This window comes from Oncorhynchus tshawytscha, linkage group LG09 (genome assembly GCF_018296145.1).
Source record: "Oncorhynchus tshawytscha isolate Ot180627B linkage group LG09, Otsh_v2.0, whole genome shotgun sequence".
Lineage (NCBI taxonomy): Eukaryota > Metazoa > Chordata > Actinopteri > Salmoniformes > Salmonidae > Oncorhynchus > Oncorhynchus tshawytscha.
This window is the reverse complement of record NC_056437.1, coordinates 53,398,821-53,421,875: the sequence shown is the minus strand read 5'-3', so window position 1 is coordinate 53,421,875 and position 23,055 is coordinate 53,398,821. Positions and strand designations below refer to the sequence as shown.

The 23,055-nt window shown below is 41.4% G+C and overlaps 1 protein-coding gene across 1 annotated transcript; it reads right to left on the bottom strand.

Annotated features, from left to right (window-relative positions):
• Positions 1 to 412: 412 nt before the first annotated feature.
• Positions 413 to 21,494, bottom strand: LOC112258121 (heat shock 70 kDa protein 4-like). The gene is made up of 19 exons (XM_024432252.2): positions 21,089 to 21,494; positions 7,301 to 7,358; positions 6,030 to 6,170; positions 5,782 to 5,904; positions 5,472 to 5,571; positions 5,250 to 5,383; positions 4,934 to 5,178; positions 4,677 to 4,753; positions 4,402 to 4,553; positions 4,063 to 4,169; positions 3,825 to 3,958; positions 3,501 to 3,682; positions 3,137 to 3,229; positions 2,581 to 2,724; positions 2,180 to 2,305; positions 1,988 to 2,095; positions 1,784 to 1,903; positions 1,498 to 1,659; positions 413 to 1,336 (listed from the first exon to the last, which is right to left on the bottom strand). The coding sequence occupies exons 1-19, from the start codon at positions 21,193 to 21,195 to the stop codon at positions 1,127 to 1,129; spliced, it is 2,523 nt and encodes an 840-aa protein (XP_024288020.1). The 5' UTR covers positions 21,196 to 21,494; the 3' UTR covers positions 413 to 1,126.
• Positions 21,495 to 23,055: the final 1,561 nt, after the last annotated feature.

The window sequence follows — 23,055 nt, the reverse complement described above, 5'->3', positions numbered from 1 at the left end:
TCACCAGTAAAGTGTGGACCTACGGAAAGAGGCATTGCATTAACAGCAACACTTTCAACATTTATTAATGGATCATCTTTCTGCAAGTCTCTGCTGGGGCCAAACCAGCCTCCAGTGAGGTCTCACTCTCTCTGCACACCTTGGGCAGTACACCCCTGGGGGTTTTGTTTATGGAGGGGTGGTCAAATAATGCATTGTTCATCATAACCTCCACAGACCTTAAAATTATTTAATCTTTCATACAATGTGATTATGAAAGTATACCATCTAAACATTTTGTGTTGTTATACAACCTTTGCATGACAGTAGATCAGAAAATTGTATGGAGTTTTTTCCTCTTGCTGAATTCAAGGTCAAAAATCAACACGCTCCCCATTGCATTTTCAAATAACCTTTCAGCGATCTTTCACAATTCTCAGACACCAACATGTATTTATTTTGCTTTTGGTTAGTGGTAACAGCACCAAACTGGTCTTCCCCACACTGTTGTAGAATAGAAAAACAAAACAAGTCTATACCAGAGAACAACTCACAGACCATTGCTTTTAAAGAGACAGCCTTACATTAAAATACTGCATGACAGTAACTCAAATCTAATTGAATATAGTGGACAGATAATTGGTGCCTCTATAATACCCATCTCTGAATACATGAACCTTTATTCCTTCCAATCTCTCCCCAGCAGGGTGTCCTATACATTTATCCAACAGCTGCAAGATTTAAGTGAAACAAATGCACAGTAAGTCATATCCAATGGGGAATAATGATGATGCTAAGCTTGAACCTCTACCCCCAATCAATAATAGTTAACAATTTCATCAAACGTCTTTACTACTTTCCTCTGCGTACCACCTCTTAATATGACATTCTCAGTGGAAGTGGGCTGAACATTCCTTACAAAATGGCCATTGAAGCGAAACACAGAAAACAAGTTTCCATCCTGCAGCCTTACAGTATTTTATGTCAAACAGCCTGATCAATACGCTATCATTGTATATCAACAGGTAAAGTGTTACATGCCAAGAAGGCAGATTGAGAGTATTTAAAGGAATAGTCCAATTGTGTAATCAAAAGAGAGGGCATCATCAGCAAGATGTCAGAGGGGTTAGAGAGGCAGCTGCAGCAGTTAGTCAATGTCCATCTCAGGCAGTTTGTTGCCCTCTGCAGATTCAGGAGCCGCCGTGCCCCCTGCTGCACCCTTCTCTGGGCTGCCTGGCTGGGCCTCTGTGCCCTCCTGTCCATTTACTGGCCCATTCTGCTCTGCCTTCTCATCCTTGGGGACCTCCACTTTTGGTTTGGGTTTTGACACGATTGGGTTGCAAGCAGAGTCAAGCTCCTACAAAGATGGAGAGAGGATATCATAGTTAGACATCTGGGACATTTTTACATTTGGATGAACATATGTCATATTAGGACCAGGAGTTTTCCTTGACCATGTGACCTGACCAGGCAAAACAGTTATTGGAAAGACTATGCAAACCGATTATTAGCACTTACCTTTGTTTTTGCCTGAATCTCTCTGACTTTGACAGCAGGCTCCTGGGTAAGATTGTGTTTGCTCTGCGCGTTCATTTTGCTGTTCATCCAGATCATGGCGTCGTTCACCTGCTTATCCACCTTCAACATCTCTAACTCATCCAAATGCTCATACTGCTCCTCCTGGGTGTCAAGACAGGCATAAGGAACATTTCAGTGCTGGGAGACATTGAGATATTAGATGTCCAGTAGCTCAAGGTTGATAAAACTATGTGCACAACTATGCAATAATAATCTTATAAATTACCTTTGTTTTGTAAGCTTCTACAATCTTCATGAACTGCTGGATATGCTTTCCGAGTTCATCGAATGCTTTTGGCCTTTCCTCAGCCTCATTGTATCTTTCCCGGATGGGCTGCCCAAGTTTCTGAAGAAGGGACATTCAGTTCAGTCACCTGACACAATCTATCCTATGCTAAAACCAGAGACATGAATTGACCGACAATGTTACCTTTAATTCAGCCAGTTTGTCGATGTACACTTGTTTCTGTTGGTCCTCGCCGTCTTCATACAACCAGTTCTCGGTGTCCTCAAGTCTTAACGAAAAGGTGTCTCTGTCCTGCATTTGGAAAACATTAACTTGAATAACTCCACATCATTTGTTTTCAATGCGTGTAAGGTTATATAGTGGCAATATACTCACAGATTCACTGACAAACTTCTCCAACAATCCATGCAGTTTGTCTCTCATATCATAGACATACTCTTCTACGTTGTTCTTGGCATCGTTCCGCTCCTTCTCCAGCTTGTCCTGCATAATCATCTTACCCTGAGATGGACACATCAAATATATATTTTTACTTTCCTTCCCATCACAGCCTTGCTGTAGATAAAGATTGACATGCTCAAGCAAGTCATTAACCTTCAGTTTGAGTCACACAAAAATACTGTACACTAGCCTTACGATTTACAATAAAGTGTCAAGGTTATGCTTGTAAAACAATTACTTGAGACAACTACATACATTTCATGTCAATACAGGTTTTCAGCTAATTAAAATTAATTCATGATGGGACAAGTTGCCATGATATCCTACAATATTACCTCATTCTCCACAAACAGATTGACCGTGTCGTTGGTTAGTTGCCAGCGCAGGCTGTTTTCTATTGGGAGCTCGACAGTCTTCGTTTTCACTTTCGGTTTCTTTGCTGATGAAGCTTGATTCTTCTCTTTTCCATCCTCTGAAGTCTAAGATTAACAAAAAAATAGAAAATACACCTTTTAGATAAATGTACACTGGTCCCAAGAATAAGGCTATATCATGGGCTCCCGAGTGGCGCAGCGGTCTAAGGTACTGCATCGCAGTGCTAGAGGTGTCACTACAGACACCCTGGTTCGAATTTAGACTATCACAACCGGCCGTGATTAAGAGTCCCATAGGGCAGCGCACAATTGGCCCAGCGTCGTCCAGGTTTGGCCGTGTAGGCAGTCATTGTAAATATGAATTTGTTCTTAACTGGCTTTCCTAGTTAAATAAAGGTTACATTTCAAATTAAAATCATTAATACATCTAGACAAAAAGCATCCCCTCAGAATGTCAGTGGTAGAAAAAGATGTTATCGCACTGTATAGCAAAGGAAATACGCAGTCTGTTAGCTACCTCCATTTCCTCAGTCTCAGACTTCTTGTCAGCATTGTCTTTCTGTCCATCACCTTGGGCTTTCTGGTCATCTTGGTCAGTCTGCATCTTACTCTGATGAGAAACAGTCGATTAGCCATTAATGTGGAGTTAACACCACCAAGAGTTAGCTTGGCATCCCAGTGCACAGATCACACATTGGAGAAAGTCATCATTGTGAAAGAAAACCCACACATCTGTCCTGGAACAGATCTAACTTGTTCAGACATGACAGCTGAATTACCTGCCATTTTACTAAATATGTCTGGGCTGATAATTTTCAAATCAACTGGGTGTGGGTAGATTATAGGTTTGTGAAAGCCGCGCCAAAACAAAGCACACAAACCTCGTCTTCCTTCCCAGCAAGGTCTGTCTCCATGGGCTCCTCTCCCTCAGTAGGTTTCAGGACCTCCACTAGAGAGGCACTGGACACGCTGAAGACACCATGGACATTCACCCTAACTTTCACCTTAACCTTTGAGCTTTCACCATTCGCCTGGGGAACCACTTTCTGGACCATGAACTGACCTAAGGAGTTCACGAGTGGATTATTAGACACTGATTAACATGGCCTTCGAGACAACCATTCAAAGTAAATAATTAACTGAATATGTGCAAGCCTATTGCTTATTAGACGGGTCTAGAGTTTCAGGCCTGTTTGTTTGGGTACCTATTGAGGGGTCTGGGTACGGCAGCTCTTTAGGGTTGTTGTAGTAGGCCTCCAAGGAGAAGGGCTCTCTCCGGTAGAACGTCAACACTTTGGAGAAGGGTGCTGCATGGTTCTTTGGGAATACCTCGCAATCACTGACATTGGAGGAGACAAGAAGATTATGCGAGTCACTGCTGATCTGAGTTCAGTGCAATCAGTGTCAAATAAGCCTATGTCAAATGTAAAGAAGAGTTCACACCTTAACCCCTCCTCTGCAGCAGAGTTCCACTTCAAGGAGATGGGATAGGGCACAACATCAGTGATGGAAAACTCTCTGACTTTGAAGGCGGGGGACAGGATAGCACACTGGGGAGATCAATCACATGCATTATAACATTTCAGGGGGGCTACATTACTAACTGGTTAACAACTGTATACAGTAGTTCATGGCATGTCAACAGTAAGGTTATTTACTGCAAATAGTTTGTGCTAATCAGGTTGACAACTACAGTGATATCAACCAGCTCCGTGAGAGGCTAAAAACAGCGTGCCCATTTGCTGAAAAGATCATTGGGGACATCGAGTCATGACATGATACCTGCAGTGCACATCCTCTTGCAACAGCCTCGTCTGCATTTAAAGTCATGCTCAGTTCTTTTCCAAAGAATTTGCAAACTCTTTCTTTGACGGCTGGGATCCTGGAGGCACCGCCCACGATTTCCACAGCGTAGAGGTCTTCCTTCTTCAGCTCTGAACAATGCATGGAACACACCACCAGTCAAATTAAACAGCCCACCCAGGTGTTAGCAAGAACATGAACAGGCTGTGCTGAGGGATACTCCTGCTACTATTAGTACTACTACAGTTACTCACTGGCTTGTTCCATGACGCTGCGCAGGGGAGCCTCCACTTTGGCCAGAAGCCCTGCACACATCTCCTCAAAGTGGCCTCTGGAACAACAAGTGGTCATGGGATATTAATAGATACCGTACACACATGCAGCTGCTTGCATCATGACGATACACAGGCACCGAATGAAAACACTTCCTGACACATGGCTTTTCCACTGCGGATGGCCTGTAATAGAGGTACTGTGATGGGTGAGAGGACTTGTATTTTGCTTCACCAACCTGTTAAGTTTCCCAGTGACGTCAATGTCATTCATGAAGCACTCAATGTTGAGTGGCAGATCAGAGGAATTGGCGCTCATCAGCTTCTTGAGCTTCTCACACTCCTGATAGAGACGAACCAGGGCTCTGGGCTTGGTTTTCACATCCAGCTTGTACTTCTTGCCAAACTCCTCACAGAAATGGTTCACCAACACCTCGTCAAAGTCTTTGCCACCCAATGCTGCATCAGACGCAGAAGCTAGCATCTGAAAGAGAAAGAACATTAATTCCATGCCTTATTCTATAAAAAAAAAAGTTTTGTACATAAACAACATACTTTGAGCTTTCCTTTGTTGAAGGCACAGATGGAGACCTGATAACCAGAATGGCCCAAATCTACAAACACCACATTTCTTGGCTTTTCCTCAGGGGCAGGGAGATCTTGTTTATAGATCCCATATGCCAGTGTAACTGGAAGAATCAAAGAGACAGAAAAATGTGTTCAGACCAAGATTACATGAGTTAACATTGCTCAGTGTTGGCATGGTAATGGCATTACCTGCAGTGGTCTCATTCATAAGTCGTAGGCAGTTGAGTCCTGCAATCTGAGCAGCATCTATAACGGACCTCCTCTCTGCGTCAGTGTAGAAGCTGGGGACCTGGAGCACATTTAGGAAAAATGATGACCCTTAACAAAAACGTCATCCTTGACTGCTTATACTGTGTTAAAACATTTACTCTTTAGAAAAGATATGGAGTTATAATAGGGCATAGGCGTCGGTGTAGGAATGACATTTTGCTAACCAAAAAATACTGCTCTGTATCTTTACATCTCTGGGCCTCGTCTAAGTAGATGTAAAACTGCTTACAGAGATAACACAATCAGCCACAGGTTTCTTCATTGCAGTCTCAGCAGTCTCCTTCAGTTTGGTCAGCAGCATGGCAGTGACTTGTTCAATGCTGAAGACTTTCTCCTCCTCCATGTACATCACCTAGTAAAAAGTATAGTAATGAAGTACAAACGTCTTGAAGATTGAATATCTCAACTGTTCAGCCTCTACCACCATGATGGATCAAGTGCTAAATCAGAAAGTATACTTCACTTTTGATCATTTACCTTGATCCCGGTTGACCCAGAAGGCAACTGGGCCAGGTCGTAAACCAGGCTAGATTTTGCTGACTGGACGTAGGGGTCTGAAAATGCCCTGCCATGGAATCGCTTGAACCCTTGAACAGTGTTCTTACAATTTGTTACAACCTTTCAAAAACAAAACAACAAATACCATGATCAAATAACATTCTACTTTATTTTAACAACTGAATTGTATTAGCTATAAGGTTTAACCTGTTGATCCTACCCTCTACTTTTTCAAACATTCTGTTAAAAAAAATCGCGCAACATTTCGGCGTCCTGCTACTCATGCCAGGAATATAGTATATGCATATGATTAGTATGTGTGGATAGAAAACACTCTCACGTTTCTAAAACTGGTTAAATCACCGCTGTGACTATAACAGAGCGTCTGTTTCATCAAAAAGCGCAAGAAAAACTGATCACTGAAAACTGAAAAAAAATATCCATGCGCCACTTGCATGTATTGTTCAAGGGGCACGAAATTAAATAGGGCCAAGATTGCAAGTCCTACAGCTTCCACACGATGTCACCACTCGTCAATTGCCTTCGTTGTTTCTTGGTCAAACGAGGAAGAGAGACCACTTTCCATCCGGTCTCCGACAGGACGTTATGGAAGAGAGATTTTGGAAGATGATTTGAAGACGTGGAGCTATTGAATACACATCGCCTCGTGATCAATTTGATAGATTATTAACGTTTACTAATACCTAAAGTTGGATTACAAAAGTATTTCGAAGTGTTTTGTGAAAGTTTATCGTCGACTTTTTTAATTTAAAAAAATGACGTAGCGTTTTGAAACTGTCTTTTTTCTGAATCACACAGTTTCCATAGATGGATAATTTGGGTATATATGGACCGATTTAATCGAAAAAAAGACCCAATAGTGATGTTTATGGGACATATAGGAGTGCCAACAAAGAAGCTCGTCCAAGGTAATGAAAGTTTTATATTTTATTTCTGCTATTTGTGTAGCGCCGGCTACGCTAATTCTTTTGTTTACGTCGCCTTCAGGTATTTCGGGGTGTTGCATGCTATCAGATAATAGCTTCTCATGCTTTCGCCGAAAAGTATTTTAATAATCTGACTTGTTGGCTAGATTCACAACGAGTGTAGCTTTAATTCAATGCCCTGCATGTGTGTTTTGATGAACGTTTGAGTTTTAACGAGTGCTATTAGCATTTGGCGTAGCGCATTTGCATTTCCAGATACCTAGATGGGACGTCTGCGTCTCAGGTCGACGTAAGAGGTCTTACCTGGCCTTTGGCTGCCGCTCCTACTGAACGATTACGTGGTCCAAAGGACACACATGCTCTGAAAAAAAGTGAAGATGTTATTGATAACAGATCCTTCCCTGCGTGCATGGTGCTCAAATTGTTTACCCTACAATGCTTAACTGCCACAACAGACAAAACTTGCAATGCCAAAATGTAGGCTACATTCCAAAGAGCCCTTTAGTCCAAACTCTTCTGTCATCGCTGCTAAACACAGATGTCAATGGCAAAAGCTCACACTACAATTACTGTCAACACAAGTGAGCAGTTGTTGGTGATGTCAGCGAGAGGTTAATGCACCAAAATGTAGACAACCCAATTGCATGCCGATGTCACTACATCCGTATAGTTAAGCTGACAAGCAAAGTATAGTAAATCTTACAATGCAGTAATGTATTACGAAACCTCATTATTAATAAAAGGCTCCCAATAATTATCTTACACAGTTAGTTGCTACCCTGATTAACAACTTCATCTCAGACCGATTTAAATCTCAGACCGAGGTCAGGTGCAGAGATTACAATAATTTTGAGACTACCTGCCGAAGGTGATTACTAATTAGGGTGGCAGGTAGCCTAGTGGCTAGTGCATTGGGCCAGAAACAAAAAGGTTGTTGGTTCAAATACTCGAACCGACAAAGTGAAAAATCTGTTAGTGTGCCCTTGAGCAATGGCTGACCATGTACAGCAGGGCTGCCCAACCTTCTTCTTGGAGATCTACTGTCCTGTAAGCGTTCAGTCCAACCCTAATTTAGCATCTCTGATTCAGCTAGTTAAGGTCTTGTTGAGCAGCTAATCATAGAATCAGGTGTGTTAAATTAAGGTTGAACTGAAAACCCACGGGACTGTAGCGCTCCAGGAAGAGGGTTGGGCAGCCCTGCTGTACAACACCACATTCACTGAACCTATCTGGTGTATGTGTCAATAAAACATCCATTAAATGTTTTCCTAACTAGTGGAAGTATACTGTATATCAGAATCATCACAAGAAGTATGTAAATCAAACATATGGATGTGTGATATAGGGATTAGACAATGTCACTCACTAACGTGTATTTTAGCAACCCCACTCTGTAATCATTGACTTAAAGTGGAACTGACAGCATTTTAATTACAATGAACAGAAATATAAATGCAACATGTAAAGTCTTGGTCCAATTTTTCATGAACTGAAAGAAAAGATGCCAGAAAATGTTCCATACATAAAAAAAGTACAAATTTGTTTACATTCCTGTTAGATTGGGTTATCTTGGCAAATTTAAATGCTGACACCTAACAGGTGTGGCATATCAATAAGCTAATTAAACAGCATGACCATTACACAGGTGCACCTTGTGCTGAGGACAATAAAAGGCCACTAAAATGTGCAGTTTTGTCACACAATACAAAGCCACAGTTGTATTAAGTTGAGGAAGTGCGCAATTGGCATGCTGACTGCAGGAATGTCCAACAGAGCTGTTGACAGAATGTAATTTTTAAATTTTTAAAGCCGCCTCTGTTTCAGAGAATTTGGCAGTATATCCAACCTGCCTCAACTGCAGACCACCTGTAACCACGCCAGCCTAGGACCTACATATCCTGCTTCTTCACCTGTAGGATCGTCTGAGGAGGGGAATGGGGGTGCTCAGGAGTATTTATGTCTGTAATAAATACCTTTTGTGAGAAAAACTCATTCTGCTAAACTGGACCTGGCTCCCAAGGGAGTGGACCTGGCTCCCAAGGGAGTGGACCTGGCTCCCAAGGGAGTGGACCTGGCTCCCAAGGGAGTGGACCTGGCTCCCAAGGGAGTGGACCTGGCTCCCAAGGGAGTGGACCTGGCTCCCAAGGGAGTGGACCTGGCTCCCAAGGGAGTGGACCTGGCTCCCAGGCCCAGTCATGTAAAATCCATAGATTAGGGCCTAATGAATTTCAATTGACTAATTCCCTTCTATGAACTGTAAATCAGTAAAATCTTTTAAATTGTTGTTTATATTTTTGTTCAGTATACTTTGTCGATATTAATAAGTCACAAATATTAAATTCCAAGTTCATGGTTCAAAACCAATTTTATAAGAGGTTTTAAAAATAGGTTCTATTTGACTCAAAATACAATGAAATACAGTAAGGCATTGCTGGCAGAATAGATGCATGATTTATATAATTCACCAACAGCATTATTTCTTTAACTACCAAGAAATCTATCAGGTTGTAAATCACAGCTGGGCTGGTACATTGTTTGCTGCCTCCACCCATTCGGATGCATTGTTTCAGTTTCAATTACACAATATTTTAAACAAAAACGGGTGATCATAACTAAGGCTGGGAAGGTCAATACAATCAAACTAGCAAAGGCAATGATCACAAGTTAGTCATAACATGGCTAATAGGCTAACACACGTGTCAGACAAGGCCCGCAGGCCGAATACGAAACACAAGCGAGTATAAATAAGTTAACAGTGAAGTCATCTACACTGAACAAAAATATCAACACAACACAAAGTGTTGGTCCCATGTTTCATGGCATGAAATTAAAGATCACAAAAATGTGCACACAACACAATGCCACAGATGTCTCAAGTTGAGGGATAGTACAATTGGCATACTGACTGCAGAAATGTCAACCAGAGCTGTTGCCAGAGAATTTAATGTTAACTTCTCTACCATAAACCACACCCAATGTCATTTTAGAGAATTTGGCAGTACGTCCAACTGGCCTCACAACTGCATAGAACACATGGTGTCGTGTGGGCGAGCAGTTTGCTGATGTCAACGTTGTGAACCGAGTGCCCCATAATGGTGGTGGGGCTATGGTATGGGCAGGCACAAGCTACAGACAATGAACACAATAGCATTTTATCAATGGCAACCTGAATGCACAAAGATACCATGATGAGATCCTGAGGTCCATTGGCGTGTCATTCATCCACCGCTATCACGTTTCAGCATGGTAATGCACGGCTCCATGTCGCAAGGATCCCAGTTTTTCCATGGCCTGCATACTCAGACATGTCACCCATTGATCATTTTTTGGGATGCTCTGGATCAACGTGTACAACAGCGTGTTCCAGTTCCCATCAATATCTCAAAGTAAGCATTTCACTGTAAGGTGAATACCTGTTGTATTCAGCGCATGTGCCAAATAAATTTTTTTTTTTTAATATCCTGCAACTTTGGACAGCCATTGAAGACGAGTGGGACAACATTCCACAGGCCACAATCAACAGCCTGATCCACTCTATGTGAATGAGATGCATCCCGCTGTATGTGGTAAATGGTGGTCACAACAGATACTGACTGGTTCTTATCCACACTCCTACATTTAAAAAAAATGTATCTTCATTCATAAATTATGGCCTAATGAATTTATTTAAAATTGACTGATTTCCTTATATGAACTAACTCAATTGTGGTTGGCTCAGTATACTTTATTTAATTACAGCCTATTGAGCTTGCGTCTGTAAATTCAACTTCAATTGTGCTGCTTTCGTGTGTCCTGTTTACAGCGAGCAGAGGGAAAGTGTACAAACATGCCACAGTCCTAGCTAGGCTACTAAAATATTGCAGTCTAGCGTCAGTTAAAGCTTGACAATGAGTAACCAAAAAACAAATCCTGCAATAAAACACCATGCAAAGAAGAAACATGTAGGCCTATTACAACAACATTTGAGCATTAGCCTATGCTGCAGACTCAACTACAAGACATTGAGTGCACCATACAGAAATGCTGAATTCAACCACCCTGGTGATCCATGCAGTGTAATAAATAAATAAAAACATGTTAAGTTTAAATGTTACAACAACCTATAGCTACGTTTTTTGTTACTGGAGTTATTAAATACTTTTTGATTAGGATCGCAGTATATTATGCACATCAGAAAGCATAGCAGCAAAGGCTGGACAAATGTATATTTTGTTAAAATTAGGGATGTACGATATATCGATGGACATATCAAAATCGGACGATATTAGCCAAAAATGCCAACATCGGTATCGGGCCCAGTCTAGCCGATGTTAAAAACCGATGTCAAAGATACTGTGCATACCTATATAACGTAGGTACATGATGTAATAATAATTTGTGGGTCGCCTTCTGAAAAAAAAAAGTATGTAATCGACAGTGATGCAAATGAATACAAATAGTAGAATTATGACATACTTTTATTTTGAAGGCTAACTGCAAAGTCCACTATTGTGGCTCACATAGATGGTCTGACCACCATTAATCAAATAAGAACTGTCTTATAAATTAGGGTTATTTTAGATGACAGCTAGCTATATAGTTAGCTAGCTAACTATAGCTACTGAAACAGATTATGTTGTGTTATTCAACACGTCAAAGTGTTATTGACGTGCATATTTTTTCACGTCTTATCCAAGATGGCGTAGCAATCAGACGTCTTTGTCCTTCGTCTTGTCCCATGAATATATATTTTTATATATTTTTCTTCGCATATCTTTCTAAACCTCAACTTCAAAATACTCTCCTACAACCCGGCTCACACTATGTGGTGTGGATCTTAAAAAAAAAAAAAGTTTTTTAAATTTACTTTGGAACTGGAAACACCCAACAGAAGCTAGCCAGCTCACTAGCTACTAGCTAGTAGTCAGCTAACCACTGCTAGCGGTCATCAGCTAACCTTTAGCTCGGAAAGCTCTCGCCAGTTTGTACAATGCAACTCAAACCAGAGCATACCGGACCAATTTTCTCTTCATATCCCCGGATTCCTACCGCAAGCTCGGTACCGTTTCACCAAGATCATCGCAGCTAGCTAGCTGCTATACGAGTGACTACTCCTGGCTAACGTCTGTCCCGAAGCAAGCACCAATTAGCCTGGAGCTAGCCCTTGCTAGGCCCATTCTCCCAGCTAGCTGAAGAGGCCTATCAGCCACTCCTGGTACGGGAAACAGAACCCCACCGATCCTACATGACTGGACCATGTCAGCCACGGCCCGCTAGCTGTCTATAGCATATTGGACTGTTAGCTGAATAGATCCATCAGTCAATTTCTTGGGCCACTATACCTATTTTGCCAATTGGACTTGGACCCCTCTGCTACTTGGAACCCTACTAATTCCATCATGACTGGTCTATCGACGTCACCGCATGCGGAGGCTAAAACAGACTTTCCTCCGTTGAGACGTCCCTCTAAGCCCTTCTGCTAGCTGTATGATTCACGGTGTCTCCAGCCAGCCCAACCACTCACTGGACCCCTATGATCACCCGGCTATGCATGTCTCTCCCTGGGGCGGCAGGGTAGCCTAGTGGTTAGAGTGTTGGACTAGTAACCGAAAGGTTGCAAGTTCAAATCCCTGAGCTGACAAGGTACAAATCTGTCGTTCTGCCCCTGAACAGGCAGTTAACCCACTGTTCCTAGACCATCATTGAAAATAAGAATTTGTTCTTAACTGACTTGCCTAGTAAAATAAAGATAAAATTAAAAATTAAATAAAAAATTAAATATCAATATGCCTTGTCCATTACTGTCCTGATTAGTGATTCTCTTATTTCACTGTAGAGCCTCTAGCCCTGCTCAATATGCCTTAACCAACCATTTAGTTCCACCTCCCACATAGCACCTGGTTTAAACGTCTCTAGAGACAATATCGCTCTCATCATTACTCAATGTCTAGGTTCACCTCCAATGTACTCACATCCTACCATACCTTTGTCTGTACAATATGCCTCAAATATTTTTTGGCACCCAGAAACCTGCTCCTTTTACTCTCTGTCCCGGGCATACTAGACAACCAGTTCTGATAGCCTTTAGCCGTACCCTTATCCTACTCCTCCTCTGGTGATGTAGAGGTTAAACCAGGCCATGCAGTGCCTAGCTCCACTCCTACTCCCCAGGTGCACTCATTTGTTGACTTCTGTAACCGTAAAAGCCTTGGTTTCATGCATGTTAACATTAGAAGCCTCCTCCCTAAGTTTGTTATATTCACTGCTTTAGCACACTCTGCCAACCCGGATGTCCTAGCCGTGTCTGAATCCTGGCTCAGGAAGACCACCAAAAACCCTGAAATTTCCATCCCCAACTATAACATTTTCCGATAAGAGAGAACTGCCAAAGGGGGCAGCCACCCCTCATCACTGTCAAACACTCCCTAAAACACTTCAGCGAGCAGGCCTTTCCAATTGACCTGGCCCGGGTATCCTGGAAGGATATTGACCTCATCCCGTCAGTAGAGGATGCCTGGTTATTCTTCAAGTGTTTTCCTCACCATCTTAAATACGTATTCCCCATTCAAAAATGTTTGAACCAGGAACAGATATAGCCCTTGGTTCTCTCCAGACCTGACTGACCTTGACCAGCAAAAAAACATCCTGCGGCATACTGCATTAGCATCAAATAGCCCCCGTGATATGCAGCTTTTCAGGGAAGTTAGGAACCAATATACACAGGCAGTTAGGAAAGCTACGGCTAGCTTTTCAAGCAGAAATTTCCATCCTGTAGCACAAACTCAAAATAATTCTGGGAAACTGTAAAGTCCATGGAGAATAAGAGCACATCCTACCAGCTGCCCACTGCACTGAGGCTAGGAAACACTGTCACCACCGATAAATCCACCATAATTTACCATTTCAATAAGCATTTTTCTACGGCTGGCCATGCTTTCCACCTGGCTACCCCTACCCCGGTCAACAGCCCTCCACCCCCCACAGCAACTCACCCAAGCCTCTCCACTTCTCATTCACCCAAATCCAGATAGCTGAAGTTCTGTAAATGCTGCAAAATCTGGACCCCAACAAATCAGCTGGGCTAGACAATCTGGACAATTAGTAGCCTTTTCAACCTCTTTCATATCGTCTGAGATTCCCAAAGATTGGAAAGCTGCCGCAGTCATCCCCCTCTTCAAAGGGAGAGACGCTCTAGACCCAAACTGCTACAGACCTATATCTATCCTACCCTGCCTTTCTAAGGTCTTCGAAAGCCAAATTAACAAACAGATTACCGACCACTTCGAATCCCACCGTACCTTCGCCGCTATGCCATCTGGTTTCAGAGCTGGTCATGGGTGCACCTCAGCCACGCTCAAGGTCTTAACTTCTCTAGGGTAGGGTGCAGCATTCGGAATTTTGGATGAAAAGCATGCCCAAATTAAACGGCCTGCTACTCGGGGCCCAGAAGATATGATATGCATATAACTGGTAGATTTTGGATAGAAAACACTAAAGTTTCCAAAATTGTTAAAAAAATATTGTCTGAGTATAACAGAACTGATTTGGCAGGCGAAAACCTGAGAAAAATCCATTCAGGAAGTAGTTTTTTTTGGTTTTGTAGTTTTCTATTCAATGCATTTACAGTATCCATTGACTTAGGACCTGCAATTTGAGTCCTATGCCTTCCACTAGATGTAAAACAGTCTTTAGAAATGGTTTCAGTCTTGTATTCTGATATATGAGGGAGTAAGACCAGTCTGAATGAGTGGACCCTGCCGTGTCACAGAGCTTTTTCATGCGCAATCCCGAGAGAGTGCCTTTCTTGTTTACCTTTTATATTGACGAAGTTATTGTCCAGTTGAAATATTATAGATCATTTAGGCTAAAAACAACCTGAGGATGGAATATAAACATCGTTTGACATGTTTCTATGAACTTTACGGATACAATTTTGATTTTTTTGTCTGCCTGTTTTGACTGCGTTTGAGCCTGTGGATTACTGAATAAAACAAACAAAACTGAGGTTTTTGGATATAAAGAGACTTTATCGAACAAAAGGAACATTTATTGAGTAAATGAATGTCTTCTGAGTGCCATTATGAAGATCATCAACGGTAAGGGATTAATTTTATCTCTATTTCTAACTTGTGTAACTCTTCTACCTGGCTGGTTACTGTTTGTAATGGTTTGTATGCTGGGCTATGTTCTCAAATAATCATAAGGTATGCTTTCGCCGTAAAGCATTTTAAAAATCTGACACCGTGGTTGGATTCACATGAAGTTCATCTTTAAACCTATGATAAATATGTATTGTTTTCTGATTTTTTTTAATTAGTATTTCTGTATTTGTATTTGGCTCGCTACAATTTCACTGGATGTTGGCCAGGTGGGACGCTAGCCCTAGAGAGGTTAAACGATACCATAACCGACATCGATAAGAGACAATACTGTGCAGCCGTATTCATCGACCTGGCCAAGGCTTTCGACTGTCAATCACCACATTCTTATCGGCAGACTCAACAGCCTTGGTTTCTCAAATGACTGCATCGCCTGGTTCACTGACTACTTCTCTTATAGAGTTCAGTGTGTCAAATCGGAGGGCCTGTTGTCCCGACCTCTGGCAGTCTCTATGGGGGTGCCACAGGGTTCAATTCTCACGCCGACTCTCTTCTCTGTATACATCAATGATGTCGCTCTTGCTGCTGGTGATTCTCTGATCCACCTCTATGCAGACAACACCATTCTGTATACTTCTGTTCCTTCTTTGGACACTTAACTAACCTCCAGACGAGCTTCAATGCCATACAACTCTCCTTCCGTGGCTGCCAACTGCTAATAAATTCAAGTAAAAATATATGCATGCTCTTCAACCGATCGCTGCCCACACCTGCCCGCTCGTCCAGCATCACTACTCTGGACGGTTCTGACTAAGTGTATGTGGACAACTACAAATACCTAGGTGTCTGGCTAGACTGTAAACTCTCCTTCCAGACTCACATTAAGCATCTCCAATCCAAAATTAAATTTAGAATCGGCTCCCTATTTCACAACAAAGCATTGTTCACTCATGCTGCCAAACATACCCTCATAAAACTGACCATCCTACCGATCCTCGACTTCGGCAATGTCATTTACAAAATAGCCTCCAACACTCTACTCAACAAATTGGATGCAGTCTATCACAGTGCCATCCGTTTTGTCACCAAAGCCCCATATACTACCCACCACTGCGACCTGTACGCTCTCGTTGGCTGGCCCTCGCTTCATACTTGTTGCCAAACCCACTGTCTCCAGGTCATCTACAAGTCTCTGCTAGGTAAAGCCCCGCCTTATCTCAGCTCACTGGTCATTATAGCAGCACCCACCCGCAGCATGCGCACCAGCAGGTATATCTCACTGGTCACCCTCAAAGCCAATTCTTCCTTTCGCAGCCTCTCCTTCCAGTTCTCTGCTGCCAATGACTGGAACGAACTGCAAAAATCACCGAAGCTGGAGACTCATATCTCCCTCACTAGCTTTAAGCACCAGCTGTCAGAGCTGCTTACAGTAGAGGTCGACCGATTAATCGGAATGGCCGATTAACTAGGGCCGATTTCATGTTGTCATAACAATCGGAAATCGGTAATTTTGGATGCCATTTTTTTTAACGCCTTTATTTAATCTTTATTTAACTGGGCAAGTCAGTTAAGAACACATTCTTATTTTCAATGACGGCCTAGGAACAGTGGGTTAACTGCCTCGTTCAGGGGCAGAACGACAGATTTTTACCTTATCAGCTCAGGGATTCAATCTTGCAACCTTACGGTTAACTAGTCCAATGCCTCACGAGGAGCCCACCTGTTATGCGAATGCAGTAAGAAGCAAAGGCAAGTTGCTAGCTAGCATTAAACTTAATCATAATCACTAGTTATAACTACACATGGTTGATGATATTTCTAGTTTATCTAGCGTTGCATATAATTGATGCAGTGCGCATTCGCGAAAAAGGACTGTCGTTGCTCCAACATGTACCTAACCATAAACACCAATGCCTTTCTTAAAATCAATACAAAGAAGTATATATTTTTAAACCTGCATATTTAGCTAAAAGAAATCTAGGTTAGCAGGCAATATTAACCAGGTGAAATTGTGTCACTTCTCTTGCGTTCATTGCACGCAGTCAGAGTATATGCAACAGTTTGGGCCGCCTGGCTCATTGCGAACTAATTTGCCAGAATTTTACGTAATTATGACATAACATTGAAGGTTGTGCAATGTAACAGGAATATTTAGACTGATGGATGCCACCCGTTAGATAAAATACAGAACGGTTCCGTATTTCATTGAAAGAATAAAAGTCTTGTTTTTTCGAGATGATAGTTTCCAGATTTGACCATATGACCTAAGGCTCGTATTTCTGTGTGTTATTATATTATAATAAATTATATGATTTGATAGAGCAGTCTGAGCGATGGTAGGCACCAGCAGGCTCATAAGCATTCATTCAACCAGCACTTTCGTGCGTTTTGCCAGCAGCTCTGCTGTTTATGACTTCAAGCCTATCAACTCCCGAGATTAGGCTGGTGTACCGATGTGATGTGAAATGGCTAGCTAGTTAGCGGGGTGCGCGCTAATAGCGTTTCAAACGTCACTCGCTCTGAGACTTGAAGTAGTTGTTCCCCTTGCTCTGCATGGGTAACGCTGCTTCGAGGGTGGCTGTTGTCGTTGTGTTCCTGATTCGAGCCCAGGTAGGAGCGAGGAAAGGTACGGAAGCTATACTATTACACTGGCAATACTAAAGTGCCTATAAGAACATCCAATAGTCAAAGGTATATGAAATACAAATGGTATAGAGAGAAATAGTCCTATAATTCGTATAATAAATACAACCTAAAACTTCTTACCTGGGAATATTGAACCACCAGCTTTCATATATTCTCATGTTCTGAGGAAGGAACTTAAATGTTAGCTTTCTTACATGGCACATATTGCACATTTACTTTCTTCTCCAACACTTTGTTTTTGCATTATTTAAACCAAATTGAACATGCTTCATTATTTATTTGAGGCTAAATTGATTTTATTTATGTATTATATTAAGTTAAAATAAGTGTTCATTCAGTATTTTTTGTAATTGTCATTATTACAAATAAAATATATATATATATATATATTTTTAAATAGGCCGATTAATCAGTATCTGCTTTTTTTGTCCTCCAATAAATCGGTATCGGTGTTGAAAATCATAATTGGTCGACCTCTAGCTTACAGATCACTAAACCTGTACATAGCCCATCTGTAAATAGCCCATCCAACTCCCTCATCCCATACTGTATTTATCGGTCTTGCTCCTTTGCACCCCAGTATCTTTACCTGCACATTCATCTTCTGCACATCTACCATTCCAGTGTTTAATTGCTATATTGTAATTACTTCACCACCATGGCCTATTTATTGCCTTTACCTCCCTTATCCTACCTCATTTGCACATACTGTATATAGACCTTTTCTACTGTATGTTTGTTTACTCCATGTGTAACTGTGTTGTTGTTTGTGTCGAACTGCTTTGCTTTATCTTGGCCAGGTCGCAGTTGCAAATGAGAACTTGTTTGCAACTAGCCTACCTGGTTAAATTATGGTGAAATAAATAAAAAATAAACATGTAAAGACCCAAATGGCATTCCATAGAAATCCTGGTTCAGAATGAAACTGAACAAATTAACAAAACAGCACCGCCAGTAAGTGAAAGAAATAGGTTTTGATTATGTTTTGCAGGTAATGGGGACATACTTAACTGCCAACAAAATAACTTGTTGGTTAGTGTGGTGTGTGAGTAACCTTTAACTAGGCAAGTCAGTTGAAAACAAATCTTATTAACAAATGGTGGCCCGGACAACGCTGAGTCAATTGTGCGCCGCTCTATGGGACTCCCAACCACGGTCGGATAAGATACAGCCTGGATTCGAACCAGGGACTGCAGTAACGTCTCTTGCACTGAGATGCAGTCCCTTAGACCGCTGCGTCCGTGTGTGTGTTAAATATTTAACTGCGCTAGAATGCTTAAAAAAAATGCAACATTTTTAAATAAATAGGTTATCAGTGTTTTTTTTTTTTTTTTGGCGGGGGGGCAAAGAAAATATTGGATATCGGTTTCATATCGGTTCATCACTAGTTAAAATGCAATATACAGTATCCTATGTACATAAATTAACATTATAATGAGCCATATTTTTTCAAATAAAACAATGGTCACTTTGGGTCACAGTTGAATTTTTCTTTGTAAAAACAAATATAGGATATGTCTGGTCCGCAAATTTGCTGTTTTTCCTCCCCCAATAAAGCCTGTGCACTGATTGAGTTTGACACCCCTGGGTTAACGTATCTATTTATGTAGCTAGCTATTTATTTAACAACCTAAAACCACAGAATCTAATGTTAGGTAGCTAGCTAGCTAGCTAGCTGATGGGAAAATGTCATGTCATTGGAGTAGTGGGTGAAGGAGTGACGTTTCCCCCTCATATCGTTTTTTTGGTTGCAACATCTAGAGATACAGGTGTCATTTTGTTAGCTAGCAAGATAAGTAAATTCCTTTGCTAGCTATGCTGAACTTGAACAATCTATCTACAGTTAGCATCTCTCTTAGTTGATCTTATGTATTTGGCATCAATTAAATGGGTGGGCAGACAGGCAAGTTGGGACAAGCATGCATGAGCAGGCAAGCTGCAGAAGGACGAGCAGGCTACTATTCCCCATTATTTATCAGGGCTATGTTGAGGTCCAACTAGTTGAAAAAGTTTGAGAGGGTTTATCGAACGTCCCCTCGTTAAATTTGAAATAATCTCGCTCTGGCTGGCATTAGTTGTTGATCTTGTTTACATGCATAGACAACTAACCCTACCTTTTCATGGTTGTTTGATCAATAGGACTGAAGTACTCAAATGTAGGACTCCCCCCATGGTATTTACATATTTGCAGGAATCCATTCAGGTGTATTTTGTGGCAAATTCGTTCTAATGCTCTAAAGTCGCACTGTTACTAAACATACAGTCCAGTTCAAAGTCAATGATGGCAGGCTGGTGTGGAAAATGGCTTATTTGCATATAGGCCTACTGCAGCTCTGATTGGCTATGGTGCACTGGTCTGCACAACATGTTTTTTTTGTGGTTTTATTTGGTGCAGTGTCTATTAGTTGTCCAAAACGCATGGCTGCTTTCTCACTACATGTCCATAGAATTTTCACAAATGCCATATATCTCATTCCCAAACATTCGAAAATGTAAAAACATAAAATCATTTTAAAGTCAATCTTCCTGGGGGTACATTTGAACAGATTTTAATATGATTTAATGTAGCTAAAACACTAAGTCTGACACTAGCTGTAAATAAAAAATGTTGCCAGTGGTGCCATAAACGAATATGGAAAGGATAAGAATACATTTTTTTACTACATTTGGGATCATTACATCTCATTATACTTTGCGACATAGCTTTACGCTCTGCAAAATTGCTAGAATATTCCTACCGGCGATTAACGGACGTCATCATACATAGCAAGCAAGCTACTACAGTAAGCAGTTTCCACTAGTTACCCCAGCTACAAAGTAAAAATGGCTATATCGTAAACATTATTGAAAACAAACATTTGCTTTTTTGTCTTCATTTAATGTTAGGCATAAGGTTAGCAGTGTGGTTACGGTTAGTATTAAGGTTACATTTAAAAATCAGATTTCCGTTAGAGAATTTGTAGAAATGGGCGGGGCTTATTACTTTATGGCTGTGTTAACTAAACGCAGTAAGTGTTGAGCTAGCTAACTGGCTAGTTAGCTATGATAGTAGGCACCCCCTTATGATAACTTACTGCTATTATTTAACCATTATCTAGTTAAATACACATGTGAAATAAGACCATCTGATAACGATAATTACAATTGCCGACAAAACGGGATGAATAACGCTATCCAGCGGAATTCACGTGCAGTAGCTAGTAACGTTACCCTGCACACACACACACACACACAACAGTTAGCCAAATGGCTAGCTAACGTTAGTTGTCAAGGCCGCAGAAACTGGCCACTCACAAACCAAATGTATTTGTTTCAAGTGGATGGCAAATCTCGACTAGTGAAACGAGTTTTAAAATGTTCTACTTACGGTGTACTTCGGTCGCTATATTCGTTAGCCACGGTTTCAATTCCTCCGGCTCGAGCTACAGCAACATAGCAGCTTTGAAAGCCCAGATCAATTCCCACCACTGACATCTTCCACGCTACCTTGCCTGTATTCTACTACTGTATGAAATGGAGACGTAGATAACGATTTTTTTTAAACAGAAACGTGTTTGAATTATTTTGAAAGACGTATAAAAGTCAGCGGATAATGTTAAATCAAAAGTGAAAATTCAAATTGAATTCATAATCCACAGCACAATACGGAGTACTCTGGTGGTAGTGGTGCACACCGGTAGATGCAAGGTGGTTTTGCGAGTTCACGCGGAATCTTAATACAATATCGCGAGAATTGAATAGTTCTCGATGGCTCTAGACCTTTCTGTCAAGAGATATTTGGCTCTGAACCTTTCTATTTGAAAGATTTAATTCTGAACCAGGACCTTCTTATTCTATCAACTTTATATGGCGGTTGGCAACCAACTTTAAGGTGCATTACCGCCACCAACTGGACTGGAGTGTGGACCAGAGACATTGAAGGTCTCAATCCTACCTGGCTCTTCAACCCCATTACTCCTCAAATCTAATAACAATCGCTCCCTTTCCCTCACATATTTCTGGCACGGAAACAAATCAAATTGTATTTCTCACATGCAGCAGGTGTAGATCTTACAGTGAAATGCTTACAAGCTTACAATGCAGTTTTAAGAAAAAAATATCGTTAAGTAAAAAAATAGATAAATAGAAAATAAAAGTACAAAATAATTAAACAGCAGCAGTAAAATAACAATAACGATATAATAGTGATATAATAGCTATATACAGGGGGTACTGGTGCAGAGTAAATATGCGGGGGCACCGGTTACTCAAGGTAATTGAGGTAATATGAACAGGTAGGTAGAGTTAAAGTGACTAGGCATAGATAATAAACAGAGAGTAGCAGCAGCGTAGAAGAGGGGTCTGGGTAGCCCTTTGATTAGCTGTTCATGAGTCTTATGGCTTGGGGGTAGAAGCTCTTAAAAAGCCTTTTGGACCTAGACTTGGTGCTCTGGTAGAACATATTCCACTGTCTCCATCTCCTTCTGACAATGATCACAGTCGGATGTTTCCCCACCAATTTCAATGTACTATTGAGCCTTGTGTGTCCCAGTCTCAGCCTTGTGACTACACTTTCCTCCCTTCTCTCGGCCTGAGGACCTCCCTGCCCCCACCTTTTCCAGGATCTTATACAGGTGTCTTCCCTTTCTCTCCCTGTTCCACAACTCTTGACATTTGTTTTTCACCAATTTCTTATTAACCCCTTGGCTTCTGCTTTACTGATTGACAATTCCATGTCAACATAAGGATGTCTAAGAGCCTGCTTGGCGATGACATCCTCATTCTCCTCTACTCCCATATGAGCTAGTACCCAGAGGAACATCACACATACCCCCATCTGTTTCACCTTACAGTAATGGCTAAAAGTTTTGAGAATTACATAAATATTAATTTTCACAAAGTCTGCTGCCTCAGGTTGTATGATGGCAATTTGCATATACTCCAGGATGTTACAAAGAGTGATCAGATGAATTGCAATTAATTGCAAAGTCCCTCTTTGCCATGCAAGTGAACTGAATCCCCCAAAAACATTTCCACTGCATTTCAGCCCTGCCACAAAAGGACAAGCTGACATCATGTCAGTGATTCGTTAACACAGGTGTGAGTGTTGACGAGGACAAGGCTGGAGATCACTCTGTCATGCTGATTGAGTTCGAATAACAGATTGGAAGCTTCAAAAGGAGGGTGGTGCTTGGAGTCATTGTTCTTCCTCTGTCAAACATGGTTAAATGCAAGGAAACATGTGCCGTCATCATTGCTTTGCACAAAAGGGTTTCACAGGCAAGGATATTGCTGCCAGTAAGATTGCACCTAAATCAACCATTTATCGGATCATCAAGAACTGCAAGGAGAGCG

Excerpts from the sequence above, each read along its gene's own strand:
- LOC112258121 (XM_024432252.2), bottom strand. The coding sequence starts at position 21,195 with ATGTCAGTGGTGGGAATTGATCTGGGCTTTCAAAGCTGCTATGTTGCT. Across the intron at positions 7,359-21,088 it reads TATAGCGACCGAAGTACACC|AGCATGTGTGTCCTTTGGAC; the intron begins GTAAGTAGAACA and ends ACTTTTTTTCAG. Across the intron at positions 5,572-5,781 it reads TGGCTGATTGTGTTATCTCT|GTCCCCAGCTTCTACACTGA; the intron begins GTAAGCAGTTTT and ends AATGTGCTCCAG.